This window comes from Medicago sativa, chromosome 6 (assembly GCF_051527215.1).
Source record: "Medicago sativa cultivar Bolivia chromosome 6, Bolivia_mono, whole genome shotgun sequence".
Classification (NCBI taxonomy): Eukaryota; Viridiplantae; Streptophyta; class Magnoliopsida; order Fabales; family Fabaceae; genus Medicago; species Medicago sativa.
This window is the reverse complement of record NC_140754.1, coordinates 60,967,159-60,979,909: the sequence shown is the minus strand read 5'-3', so window position 1 is coordinate 60,979,909 and position 12,751 is coordinate 60,967,159. Positions and strand designations below refer to the sequence as shown.

Below are 12,751 nucleotides of genomic sequence, written 5' to 3'. Positions count from 1 at the left end.
CAAACAAGTAAACAACCAAATTAAGATATAAGTTAATATATCATATAGGAACTACAACATAACTAAATATCCAAATCATAACCCAAATTGAGAAAAATCGTGGCTTGTTGTGCATACCTCAAGCTTATTATATCCTACTTCCTATGCTTTGATCATATTACATAATCTTAATTTAACAAATTAACTCATTCATCATCCTATGAATCATTGTTACTTAGTTCATCCAAACCTGAATCGTCTTATAACAAAGGCTCTTCCTGCTCCTCTTACTCTTCCTCCCCACTACAGTCTCTAATCATGTTTGATGTCTCCAATTCCTACCACAATCTAATCTACAGAGAGTGTGCTTGGAGTCGGCGTTGCAGACCTATAATTCAAAAAATACCCGTGAGTTTAGAAGTGACAAAATAAAACACAATATACAATTAAAATGAAAAACAAAAGAAAACAAGAATGCATAATGAAAAATGGTTAAGGGTGCAACCATATCCACTACTAAACAAAGAAAGAAATTAGCTTCATCGATGATGTAATGAATCCAAGGGTCTAGTGGTAAAATAATAATTTTTATTGCAGTATCATTAACATCAGGTATACAAGTAAAATAACTCTTCAGTACAATAAATTTAAGGGATCGTGTGAAATATTGACAAATGTTATTTTAACATGACAAAGATTTTAAGACAACATACATGAATGAATTACCATAGATTCAAACGATAGAAGAGAAATTGCTTACAATGAGTCGAAATCAAGCTTTCAACATAGTCCATTGCAGAAAACCAACACAGTTTGTTGGAAATTTTAATTCTCTCTACTCTCTTATCTCTCCAATTATACACAATTGCTCGGTCATCTTCATAATTTGCCAATATCAGTGTATCGTCATTCTTAGAAAGGTACAATGGCAACAACAGCGGCGTACAACTTTCAATGATTTCTGCATCGAAATCCATGTCATAATTGATTGAGAGGTTATACATTTCAAGATTAAAGTAGTCAATTCTAAATAAAAGTGTCCAAGACTCTTGAACTCCAAACTCCTTCATTTGCCATATAACAAATTCAGTTCCCTTGAAATCGTGCGAAAAGCAAAGGCAGTCCATCAGAACATGAAGAGTTGGCTGAAACTGTGGGACTTCATCAAAACCAGATGGTAGCAAAAATTGTGTGTATATATGTCTCAGTCGAAAGATCAAGGGAAACAATCACAAATTGCTCAACATAATTCATACATTCGTAATGATAAGAAGCACAAAAATAGTTGCGAGTAACCAACCAATTAATCTTGCCACTTAAATGCACACCATTGTTATTTCGACTGATCTGAATACATCCAATAGGAATCAAAGGGAAACTCTCAATATTTCTCCAACAATTATCACTCAAACTGAAAATTCTGACCTGACTTCTCCATGAACCATTGTGGTTCGCATAATCCTCTTCTGCCCGATATGCCACCAACTTGTAAGTTCCGGTTGAAATATCACAACCAAAACTGAACTTGAAAGTTTCTGATAGAGTGCATCGGAAAGTCCCTAATTCTTCAGATATTGTTCTCGTGGCAGGATTCCATAAACAAAACCAGTATTTTGTATACTTCCTATGGAGAGAATGGAAAATCAAGCAAAACAATCCATTGCAGGAACCAACAACCTGACAAGTGTCGTTCGAATCATGGAAATTGTCACCAAAAACAGTGATTGAAGGATTCTCGAGTAAACGACTCACGGGGAAGGACTCTACACTATTGAGAGGGTATTTCGATGTTGGTGGTGTGAGTATGATGTGCGGGTTTTGTGAAGACTTCTTTAGGTGTTTTTGGACGAAGTTTGGATCAGTGACGAGAGAATTCCATGACTTGCTCACGCATTTTAATTGCATGATAGTTTTCACGTTAAGAAAGGACAAGATTTCTGCGATGAGTTCGTCGGGAACGAAGGACGCCGTTAGCTGTGGTGAGTTGGACTGCCCACGCTTCTTAACCTGAAGGATCTCCATCAGAGCTGTGACGCTTATAAACCCTAAATTTATATGTAACACACATATTGGCTAGAATAATTCCTTCATTTTAAAAAAAAAATGAAGGAATTATTCTAGCCATTGTTGATGTGTGCCGAAACAAATAAAAAAGGTGTGAAGATCTACGAGAATTTTTTTCATTTTTTAATAAATGAAGATTGCTTTTGTCACGTGCGTTATAATGGTTCGATTTGGATCGGTTTTTGATTAAAAAATGTTCCAACCAATGAAATATTTATTGTTTCAGTTTGGTTTTTACTATTTTTCAAAAAAGAAACCAAATTGGGTTGTTTTGTTCGGTTTGAATCAGATCGGTTTGTTTGAAACTAAAATTAAAAAAATTGATATTTTCACACATTTGTATTTCATGCATACAACATACACAAATTTTTTGGTGGTGATATAACATACACAAATATTTCAAGGAACTTTGTTTTCCATGTTCTGTGCTTTTTAAACAACTTTGTATAATTAACATGAAAAACTAACCAAGAGATGGACGATCTCATCGACGGTAAAGAACGATAGGTTAGGTGTGGTTAACAGCTAGTGTTCTTTTTTAGCAGAAATTAAATTGAGTTTGAGTGATAAGATGAGATGATGATGGGAGAAGTGAAATTAAGTATTAAAGAGTGTTTTATGTTTGACTGTAATTTTGAGCTTAATCACAGGTGTTTGAGAAGGGAGAATATTAGTAAAACGGGGAGTGGGTTGACATATGTTCGGTTCATAGGTTCTTTGGATCTCAAAATCAAAAATCAAACCAAACTAGATCGATTTGGTTTGGTTCGGTTCAATTTTGACATATTCCATAATAGACAACAACCAAACTCCCTACTAACCCCCTCAAACCAACTACATCCATTTTCTTCAACTTCAAGCAAGTGTTTATCAATCTATGGCGATAAATTCTTTTGTTTTATATGTTAGTTATTTTGATTGAAAATGGTGAAATGTTAGAGTTTAGGGGTTGTATAAATAATTGATTTTTGGTTAGTTTGTTATCATATATTTAAATGCTTTGACTGACAATGATGTTTAGAGTAGTTTTAATCATTGTGGTTGTTTAAAAGTTGAAATAACACGTTGAATCAATGTTATATATTTTGCACTATAAGTGTTTGATGAAATGCCTGAACGAATTTCGAATTGTTTTTTTTTCAATGTTCTTATATTGTGTAGATATGTTTAAGAACCCACGTAGGTGCCGATTAAGCAAGGAGACTATGACTCATAGCACCCACAAGGAGAGGATGACGTCGAACCCACATTTTCTTTTTATTTGTTTTCATTTTTGTGCTCCAAACAACACCACAGTCGCTGAATCACTTCAATGTTGCCTTACTTCAACTCTGCTACAATCTATCATTGTCATGGTATCTTAACCTAATAGTTAGGTATAATAGGAGTAGAAATTTAAAGGAAAGGGAAGAGAGAACCGAGAAATTGAGAAGGGAAAGAGAGGGTAGTAACAATGTAGATATAGGGAGTAACAAAATACATTATTCTTCTCTATACCTATTAGCCTGTATTTTTATTTGATGTTATTCGACAGGTAGAAGGAGGATTGAAGATGAAGAACATTCACTTATTTTCTGGAAAAAAAAATTATACAACATGTCCTACAATCTCCGGTTTGATCATACTTGTAATAATCAAAACTAGTCTTGTTTACCAAAAACTCACGTAAACAATACCATTCCCATCATTCAACAATATCAAACCCCACTTTTTAAATATCATCAAAACACAACTCACCACAAAAAACAATAGCAATAAAAGAAAAACCATAATTTCTTTTAAAAACACCAAGGAATCATGCATGAGTCATTTCTTTTTCTTTTAAAGATATTCACCACCCATATAAACAAAGCAGGAAGGCGAAGCTACTACGAGAGTTCCAATATCCCTCAAGGAAATAGGGACAACTCGTCTGCCTGCGTATACCACATAGAAGGAGAAAATTGGAGGTCATAATTTAAGTCTCTCATCTCTCACCCTAAGTTAGTCCTCTCACTCCAAATCCTACCATGCGAAAGTAATAGGAATAGCAATGGAGGATCTCAAAAAAAAAAAATTGAAAATATAAATCAATAATTTAAAAGAAAAACATAGTTGGCATTTCAACCAACCAAAGCCGTGAAGAGGTCCAACCATTATGTGAATAGATAGATCAGGGGACAAAAACAACCCAATCGTGATGTACAAGAAGAAGAACCAATGAAATGAAAATTAAAAACAAATAAACGTGACAAAGATATGTTCATGGAAATTGCTATGACTTTGATATGTTAAGTAACTTTGTAGAGATCATATGAGAGAGAGAGAGAGAGAGAGAGAGAGAGAGAGAGAGAGAGAGAGAGAGAGAGAGAGAGAGAGAGAGAGAGAGAGAGAGAATGCAAAACTGAAAAATAGAAATTGTGTTTTATTTCTGTCTGAAGAGGTAAAATAATGAAATATATTAACAAACGGCACCAGGGGGATGCCAAATAACAAGAGTACAGATAAGAAAAAAATAAAGCTACAACTACAAACAACAAAGATTCTACGCCAATTCATGAAGTTCATCATTATCAAGATAAAACCCAAATAAAATGCAGTGGCTTAGGGAAGAAGAAAGAAGAAATCTGAGAAAATGAAAATTGTTTATCAAATTGTGTCGAGTTTATTACATTTCATCTATATATAGAAGCCATGGTTCTAACTAACTCTTAGATCTTCCTACCAATTAACAGCTGGCACTAACTACTATATGGTTAGATTACTCACTCTATGTACCATACACTATAGTAGTAGTGTAGCTAAATCTCAAGTTAACTAATACCGACTACCGATTTACAGTTTTGCAAGTTTAACACCAATCACCACAAAATTCAAAGTAAGTAATTACTCAACCTCCCACAAAACAGAACCTGAAACCATATCCCTCGGTGACAAACATGCTGAGAATTCACTGCTATACATGAAAAAATATCCCAACCAACACTAAATAATCAGGTTAATGTCCAAGTATAATTGCTGCTGCTGCAGAACAATAGTAATCTCCCAATCGAGAAGTCGATACTACACACTAGGAATCTGCTCGAAGTGAAAACCAAAAGCTGCAGATACTCCCAAAACCTGCTCGAACCAAAATAGAAATTGTCTTAGAACAAGTACAAATATAGATTTACATCAAGCGATTACATCCCTTAAATAGAGAACAAATGTGTGACAAGCTACTAAAAAATTAACAGTAATGTTATACATAGCGAGAAACATTATCCCAAACGGATCACGAACCGAAAATAGACCAACGAAAAATCAGTCATGGGCAACAATAACGGAAGGTTTGGAACATAAATTGAAGTCAACAAATAAATATTGTCTAGACTTTGTTTTGTTTTCTCTTGGCACACCTTGTGCTAGGAAGAACTTTTTGAGTTGGTAATATATTCCATTTTAGCCTCTTCAAAAAAAAAAAAAAATTATTGTGTTCCTTCCTCATAATAAACAGCATTTTGCAAAAATTAATTACTAATTACTTACTAATTGTATCTCTAGCAGGTAGCACTTAACAGTATGATAAAAAATCGAGTAGATACAAAAACTCTACCTAGGGAAGTTGTTCTTTGCATTTAATGATAGATGGTTGATATTATGGTCACCCCAGCCACAACAATACCAACAATTGCAAAGAGTCTCATCGCAGGGATAGCCGGTTTGGGAGGTGGAATTGTACGGAGCTCCAGAAGCTCCTGGATCTGATAATAGTAAGGAAAATTGGTGTCAGTAAATTTTTCAATGACTAGTAAAAGAATAACAATACCATTTTGAAAAAGAAGAGACAAAAATACTTATCAGCAGTTTTTTTCATTCACAAGTAAAGTAGGAGTAGCTGAGTAATTCTTAATGTGCTAAATACTTTTGAAGTGCAAAAACGGTACATTCAAACATTTATTATGATTAAATAACATGAATAACAGAATTTTCACCAACCTCGATAGGTTGCTTCCAATTCTTCTTCATTCCTTCTAGATGCCTCTCTCCAACAACAGCGACAACTGTTCTGCTCTTCCTTGCCACTGTTAATAATGTGTGGGACATGTACCTAGATAGACGCAGTCTAAATTTAGTCATGCATAATATGAGATGCAACATAACTAAATAATTTATAGTAAACAAATACCAAACAAAGACTTTGTTTGGATTAATCTATTTGCTCTTATCTAGTTATATAAGCACTTGTGAGACTATTTGAGAGAGCTTATAAAAACAATGTATGATATGTATGTTGTTTTTAGCTTATTTGCATAAGCTTTCCTTAGATTTTGTAAGTTACAAGAACACCATAGGCATATATATCAAAAGAAAGGCCACCCAAACATGGTTTTTAAAGTAGCTTTAGCATTCATGACCCTTACCAATATCTCTATTCTTCAGATTGTACCTAGTAGGGTGTTTCAAACTGTTAATTTTCTCATCATCATCGAGGGACTACGGTTTAATGTTAATTGCATACATAGAGAAATTGCCTCGTCTAAACTTCAGAGTGCCATCACACTCATTCATGGAACTAACTTTTGAGAGTGAGATATAAAAACGTTGATATCAACCTCTATAAAATCACTGCAGTAGGGTCTATTCTACAGTATTTGAATTTGGACCTTCAGGTTGCCTACGATAAGCAGAAAATGCCAAAACAATAACCTTATTCAAGATGCTATCCAAGAGCCCCTCCAGTTAAACGTATGTATTCTTTAGGCTGTGTTTCAGACTTAGGAGGGAAAAACTTTGTGCGAAGGAAGGAAAAAGTACAAGAGAGGAAAGGAGAATTTTTCAACTTGTTATGGGAAAAAATAAACAGCCACAAAAATTACAGCTGGTGACGATCACAATAAATCAAACTTTAAATTTAATTAAGTGCAATATTAGGAGTGAGATAGGATCCTCTCAATTTCCTCTCCTTTTTTCGTCTCCATTTAAAGTGCAATATTAGGAGTGAGATAGGATCCTCTCAATTTTCTCTCCTTTTTTCGTCTCCATAACTATAGTTTGAAACGTTTTGTTGTGTATATTAAACAATTGTATTCACAAAATGTCACATTATTGCATTTTGTTGGAATTTGGAGCCTAACTCATCCTCACAGAACCGGATTGTAAGGTGAGGAGTGCCTTCTCTTTATAAACTCTTCTCAAGAGTCCTATCTATACCATGTGGGACTAAATCCGCCCCCTCAAAGCCAACACAATGAAGGTGTTGCAGGATGCAATGAAGGCTAACCAAAGGTCGCAATTTAGGCAACTAGGGGCAGACCGCAATTAAGGCGGAATTTCCAACGCACCCCTCATGCTTCAGCCCGGCCCAATGGGCCTGAAGCGTTGACGATGCGGGAAGACCAACGATGGATCTAGGATAGGCTCTGATACCATGTTGAAATTTGGGGTCTACTCATCCTTACAAAACCGGCTTAGGCGACTAGGGGCGGTCCACAATTAAGGCGGAATTTACAACACATTTATATTTTCAAAACTTTGGTAATGATAGAAATGGAGAAAGTACAAAATAGAGAGGATCTATCTAGACTCCAATATTAGAACTTACCGATCTCTTTCATGCACCATGGTCTCCCTTACCATTGGAAGATTGTCAAAGTGGGATAAATAAGCTGAGAAAGTGCTTGGGAAATTAGCAATCAATAATTTTAGGATGTGCCAAAGTCGCAGCTTACTCCATGTTCTCTCGAATGTAATCTGTTTCAATCAAAATCAATACCGATCAATACAGTAACAAAGTTGCAAAACATAATCTAACATGCAAACCAAGCTAAAAGCACATTTGGTAAAACTTTAACCATTGATAATAGAAATAAATAATTAGTGAGCATTTGAAGATTTTTTGGCGAAAAAAACATAGCTTATTTTTAAGAACATTTGATTTAGAGGCTACATTTTTAACTTTTATGAAAAGCATTCAGTTTTGTTTTTCTCTTTTGTCTAAACATATGCCAACAAAAGGGATAGGAGATATTCTTACAAAAGAAAACAAGAAAAATAGAGTTATTTGTCTTCTTTTTTTGGTTTCCTAAGTCTAAGGGAAATGAACTATAGTAATCCAAAATTTGCCGAGAGATAAGTAAATTTTGGCCAAATATTGTTTCAGCTAAAGATCAAACTCAGATTCTAATGATGGGTTTGTCTTAAATAGAAACTCATTAACAAAACAGAGGTTTATAGGCTATAGCATTCATTCTCAAGTCACAAATTTTACTATCCTAATAATTATTGATTTATTAAAATATCAAGAAGTGAAAACTTTCTAAAGAACTATTCATGGATCTAAAAATTCATGACCTCAAAAACAAATGAAATAAAAAATTATTCTAACCTCTAAACGGCGATCACCAAGTACCACTATGCCGCCATATTTGATTGCTTCTTTATATGCCAAACGAAACTCAGCAAAAGGATAGACCTCTGTCAATCTCTCAATCTGTCAGATTTTAAAGGGAAAAAAATGGTTCATGATAATTTCAACTTTTTTTTTTTCAAAAATTAAATATCATTCTGGAATAAGTTAGAATGAAAAAGTAATAGTAGACAAATGTAATAGGATGATAAATATAATTGTCAAACATTGAAACATGCCTCGGCATCCAACTGGCTAATAATTTTTTGAGAGATGCTATATTTTTCCTTACTCATTGCATTCATTCCTCCCATGGTAAGTGCCTGTAAGAAATTAAAGAAATTAATTATACTATGATAATGTTGATTATCAATACAATACAAGAAAAGCTACCCCTAATTGTCATGATTGCATTATCTAAAATATGAACTAAAAGAGTGGAAACCTCGATGTTGTCATGGAAAAGCACTTCCTGACGATCTGAGCACAATGCCAAGAAAACAATCTAGAGTAGACAAAAGCCAAGCATTAAAAAATGTACAAAGAAAATAACGGAACTGAAAGCTTGAAACCAAAAGGACAAAACTACCTCTGGTTTCAGAAATTTCACAATTTCCTCAACTTGTTTGCTTGATTCCTGCAACATAGTTCAAAACGATTGAATGTCTCGTAAATACAAGTACTGATATGATAAAAGAGCGAGAGACATTTGATATGGTGTTGAAATACCTAAATATAAGACCTGTTGAGTTTTATCTTTGTTCCATTTTATAATATTTTCTTTGAATTTTCAACCACATTAATTGTTATTTTTATTCATATACACCTAATTAGAAGATAAATTTGTAAAAGCAAAATCAATAGTCAACAAATTTAACATCACAACCAACTTTCTTAATCTCAATGATTAACTCGATGAGGATTGTAGTTAGATACACGGGAGCATCGATCTTTTAAATCCATCTCTAATTAGAAGCACTCTTTGCAAGATAAAATTTGTCTATAAACATAAACCCTTTTTTAAGTTTTGAGACGAATTTCTTACGTACCTTATTGCCAGGAAGGGTGCCAACAAGGTAGACATCGCAAACACCTCCCTTTGCCATAGAGTCACAAGACAGTTGGATGACATTTTTCGTAAGCTCCTTCGGTAACTCCAACCGACGCCTTCGTTCTGTTTCCGGTGACTGGTCTCGGCAGAAGGCATCGGAGGTGGTTGAGAATCGAGGCAGGGTGGTGAATGTTGTTTGGATAACCTTTCTCAACCTTGTGCTCAAACAACAATGGCTTCTTAACACATTCATCGGTGGCGCCTGAAGATGCTTAATCAAAGCTGAAATCTCACACAAACACACACACACACAACGAGATTGAAAACATCAATTTAACTATCTTCGCAATATTTGACAAAATATATTAAAAGTTCAATCGAAACAACAATGTACAATACAATATAGATTCTTAACAACAACAAAAAACCCTTCTATGTTTGGAAGAAAAAAAAACCCATAACCTAGTAACCCAAACAGATTAACACACATAACCGAAACAGATTCAAAATAAACACAACAGTTATAAAATGATGAAGCAATAATAAAAAAAATAAAAAATAAAAAAAGAAAATAAGAATGAGAATGAAAAGTGTACCAGAAAATGAATGAAGAACAGGAACGAAATGGAACGCAAAAATGGAACAGAGGTAGAGTCAAGTTTCACGATTAGGGTTTCTGGTGGAGTCAGGAGAAAGATTTGGAGAAGGAGGTGGAGTGATTAGGGTTTCTTCAACATTTGGTGGATTCAAGGAGGTGAGTTACGGCGGTAGGTGACAGAGCTGGAGTGGAGCCACACGTTCTGATTTGGGTTTATATATATATATATGAACAATATTTGTGTACGGTTGATTTTGGGGGAAAAGTTTGCTTATTGCTAAACACTGATCAAGCAATGTTTTTCCCTCCTAAACCATCATTAAAACGTGTGTTTATATAGCCAACTCCCTCCCATTTCTATGCATTATTAAATCTTCTACTCTACTAAATTAACTACGGGTCAATATCCTCTTCATTTATAACTTTTTCCATTTGTTGCAATTTGAAGAGAGATAGACACAAAAAAATAAGTGGTGGGTCTTATCACTAAGTGGATCCCACCATCATTATTTTTTATGTGTCTATCTCTCTCCAAATTGCAACAAATGGAAAAAGTTATAAATGGAGAGGATCTTGACCCCTTAACTACTATCTAATACTCCATCCGTTTCAAAATGAGTGTCGTTTTAGCCAAAAAAAATTGTTTCAAAATGAATGTCACTTTCAGTTTCCAATGCAATAATAACTTTTTCTTTTCAATTGTACCCTTCAATTAATACTATGTTACACTACTACCAAAGCATTATTTTTTTCTTTAATGAAAAACTAACCAATAGTTGATTAGGCCTATCATATGCCTTTTTTAAGAAGTCCCAATTAAGCCTATCATATGCCTTTTCAAGATCAATTTTGAACACAATGGAGCCCTTTTTTGCTTGAGAATGATGTATGAAATTAACAACCTCCTGGGCCAAGATGGCATTATCATTAGTACCTCGACCGGGGATGAAGCTACTTTGAAGAGTGCTTAGGTCAACAAGAAACGGTTGCAAGCGACTAACCAAAATTTTTGTGATTACCTTAAAAATGACATTACAAAGACTGATGGGTAAAAAATTCTTTAACCTTTGGGGATTACTCTCCTTGGGTATTAGGACAATTAATATCTCTGCAATTGAAGCATTAATAGTACCCATATTGAAAGCCGTATGCACGAGACGCCATATGTCATCACGAATTCTTTCCCAAAAATGTTTAAAAAATATGGGTTGGAAGCCATCAAGGCCAGGAGCTTTATATGACTTCATACTAAACACGACGCTCCTCACCTCTTCCTTAAGGACCGATGTTGTAAGAGAATCTCTACATTATTCACTTAAGCGAGACATATCATTAACCAGTAGAGTATTTGGAGTAGTGGAGTGGTCTACCTCAAATAACTGTTTAAAGTAATTTATGGCCTCTGCTTGGAGGATAACATCATTAGTACTCCATTCACCATTTTCAAGAAAGAGACCTTGAATCTTATTTCGTTTTCTCCTCACTAGTATCTGAGTGTGGAAAAAATTCTTGTTACGGTCTCCTAGTTTCACCCAATTCTCCCTCGACTTTTGGTACCAAAGGATCTCTTCATGTCTCAAAACATCGTTATATTCTATTGGAGTGATGCCTCAGTCATGGTGAGGTGGGTTGAATCAACTGTTTCTAACTTGTGTTGCACCTGCTTTAATTTCTCCGCAAGAGTACTCTTCCTCTTATGAATGTCACCAAACACCTCTTTGTTGAATGTAGTCGCATCTAACTGAACATGCTCTAGACTCGCGGGTACAATATGTTCACCTTTATCCCAAGCTTTATAGACTACCTCTGGAAAATCTTTATGTGTTAGCCAAGCAGCTTGAAAGCGAAAAGGTCGCACACGCAGGGGCGGACCTGAACAGGTCCTGGTGTGGCAAGTGCCACACCAGACCAAGCTGATTTTTTTTTCAACATTTTTCCATATAGGAAGACAATGAACTAAAACAATAAATTGAAATTAAATCCCTCAATCACAAGCAGAGTACAAGTGGTAAAGAAGAAGAAAACATGCAAAAACCATGGAATCTTCAAGTAAGAAAGGAAAAAAGATGAAGAGGATTGTTGAAGAAAGAAGCAAAAGAGAAATGCAGTAGAGCAGCGGCTGTGTTAATGTCACTGTTATTGAGTATCAAATATTTAGGGTTATGTGTGTGTTGTTATGGGCTTCGGCCTCATATTTGTATATGTTATTGAAAATTATTCTTCTCACTTTTTAAAATCACTCATTTACACGCGAAATTTACCTTAATAACTCCAATGCAAGTTAACTGTCGCTCGCTATAAACGACTTATGCTCGGTACATATGTGTACGTTTTATTTAATTATTTGACAAAAAATTTGTGCCTCACCAATTTTATAAGTCCAGATCCGCCCCTGCGCACACGTTTAGCTGGAATAAAACCGACACCCCTTAAGAGTATAGGGCGATGGTCGGAATAATTCGGTGTCAAGTTCTCTACATAAGCTTCTGGAAAAGTAGTACGCCACGCACAATCACCAAGGGCCCTGTCCAACCTTTTATCAACCTTCAGAATCCCTCGTTCTTTACGAGTTTAAGTATAAGTACTACCTGTAGCTCCAAGGTCAATAAGATTATATTGCTCTATCATATTCGAGAATTTCTTAGCTTGTCTAGCTGTAAAGATGCCCTCCTTTATCTCAGAGGGATGGAGG

At 34.9% G+C, this 12,751-nt stretch overlaps 1 protein-coding gene and 1 pseudogene across 2 annotated transcripts; both read right to left on the bottom strand.

The window, feature by feature from the left end:
* Positions 1-291: 291 nt before the first annotated feature.
* Positions 292-2,001, bottom strand: LOC146916065 (F-box/kelch-repeat protein At3g23880-like; annotated as a pseudogene).
* Positions 2,002-4,650: 2,649 nt separating this feature from the next.
* Positions 4,651-10,248, bottom strand: LOC146916064 (uncharacterized). Of its 2 annotated transcripts, none has more exons than XM_085718248.1 (10): positions 10,058-10,248; positions 9,460-9,743; positions 9,000-9,047; positions 8,856-8,915; positions 8,650-8,733; positions 8,390-8,494; positions 7,607-7,755; positions 6,001-6,112; positions 5,618-5,765; positions 4,651-5,142 (listed from the first exon to the last, which is right to left on the bottom strand). In XM_085718248.1, exons 2-9 carry the CDS (start codon positions 9,712-9,714, stop codon positions 5,640-5,642), a joined length of 939 nt encoding a protein of 312 aa, XP_085574374.1. In that variant the 5' UTR covers positions 9,715-9,743; positions 10,058-10,248; the 3' UTR covers positions 4,651-5,142; positions 5,618-5,639. The 2 variants fall into 2 exon arrangements, with proteins under 2 accessions (XP_085574374.1, XP_085574375.1); XM_085718249.1 differs by having other exon boundaries at positions 4,977-5,142; positions 5,676-5,765.
* Between the last annotated feature and the right edge of the window lie 2,503 nt (positions 10,249-12,751).

What these genes read in the sequence shown, in the direction of transcription:
- LOC146916064 (XM_085718249.1), bottom strand. Translation starts at nt 9,714, where the DNA reads ATGAATGTGTTAAGAAGCCATTGTTGTTTGAGCACAAGGTTGAGAAAG. An exon ending in TTTTCCATGACAACATCGAG is followed by an intron (nt 8,734 to 8,855) that starts GTTTCCACTCTT and finishes AATTTCTTACAG; the next exon opens with GCACTTACCATGGGAGGAAT. An exon ending in TTAGCCAGTTGGATGCCGAG is followed by an intron (nt 8,495 to 8,649) that starts GCATGTTTCAAT and finishes AAAATCTGACAG; the next exon opens with ATTGAGAGATTGACAGAGGT.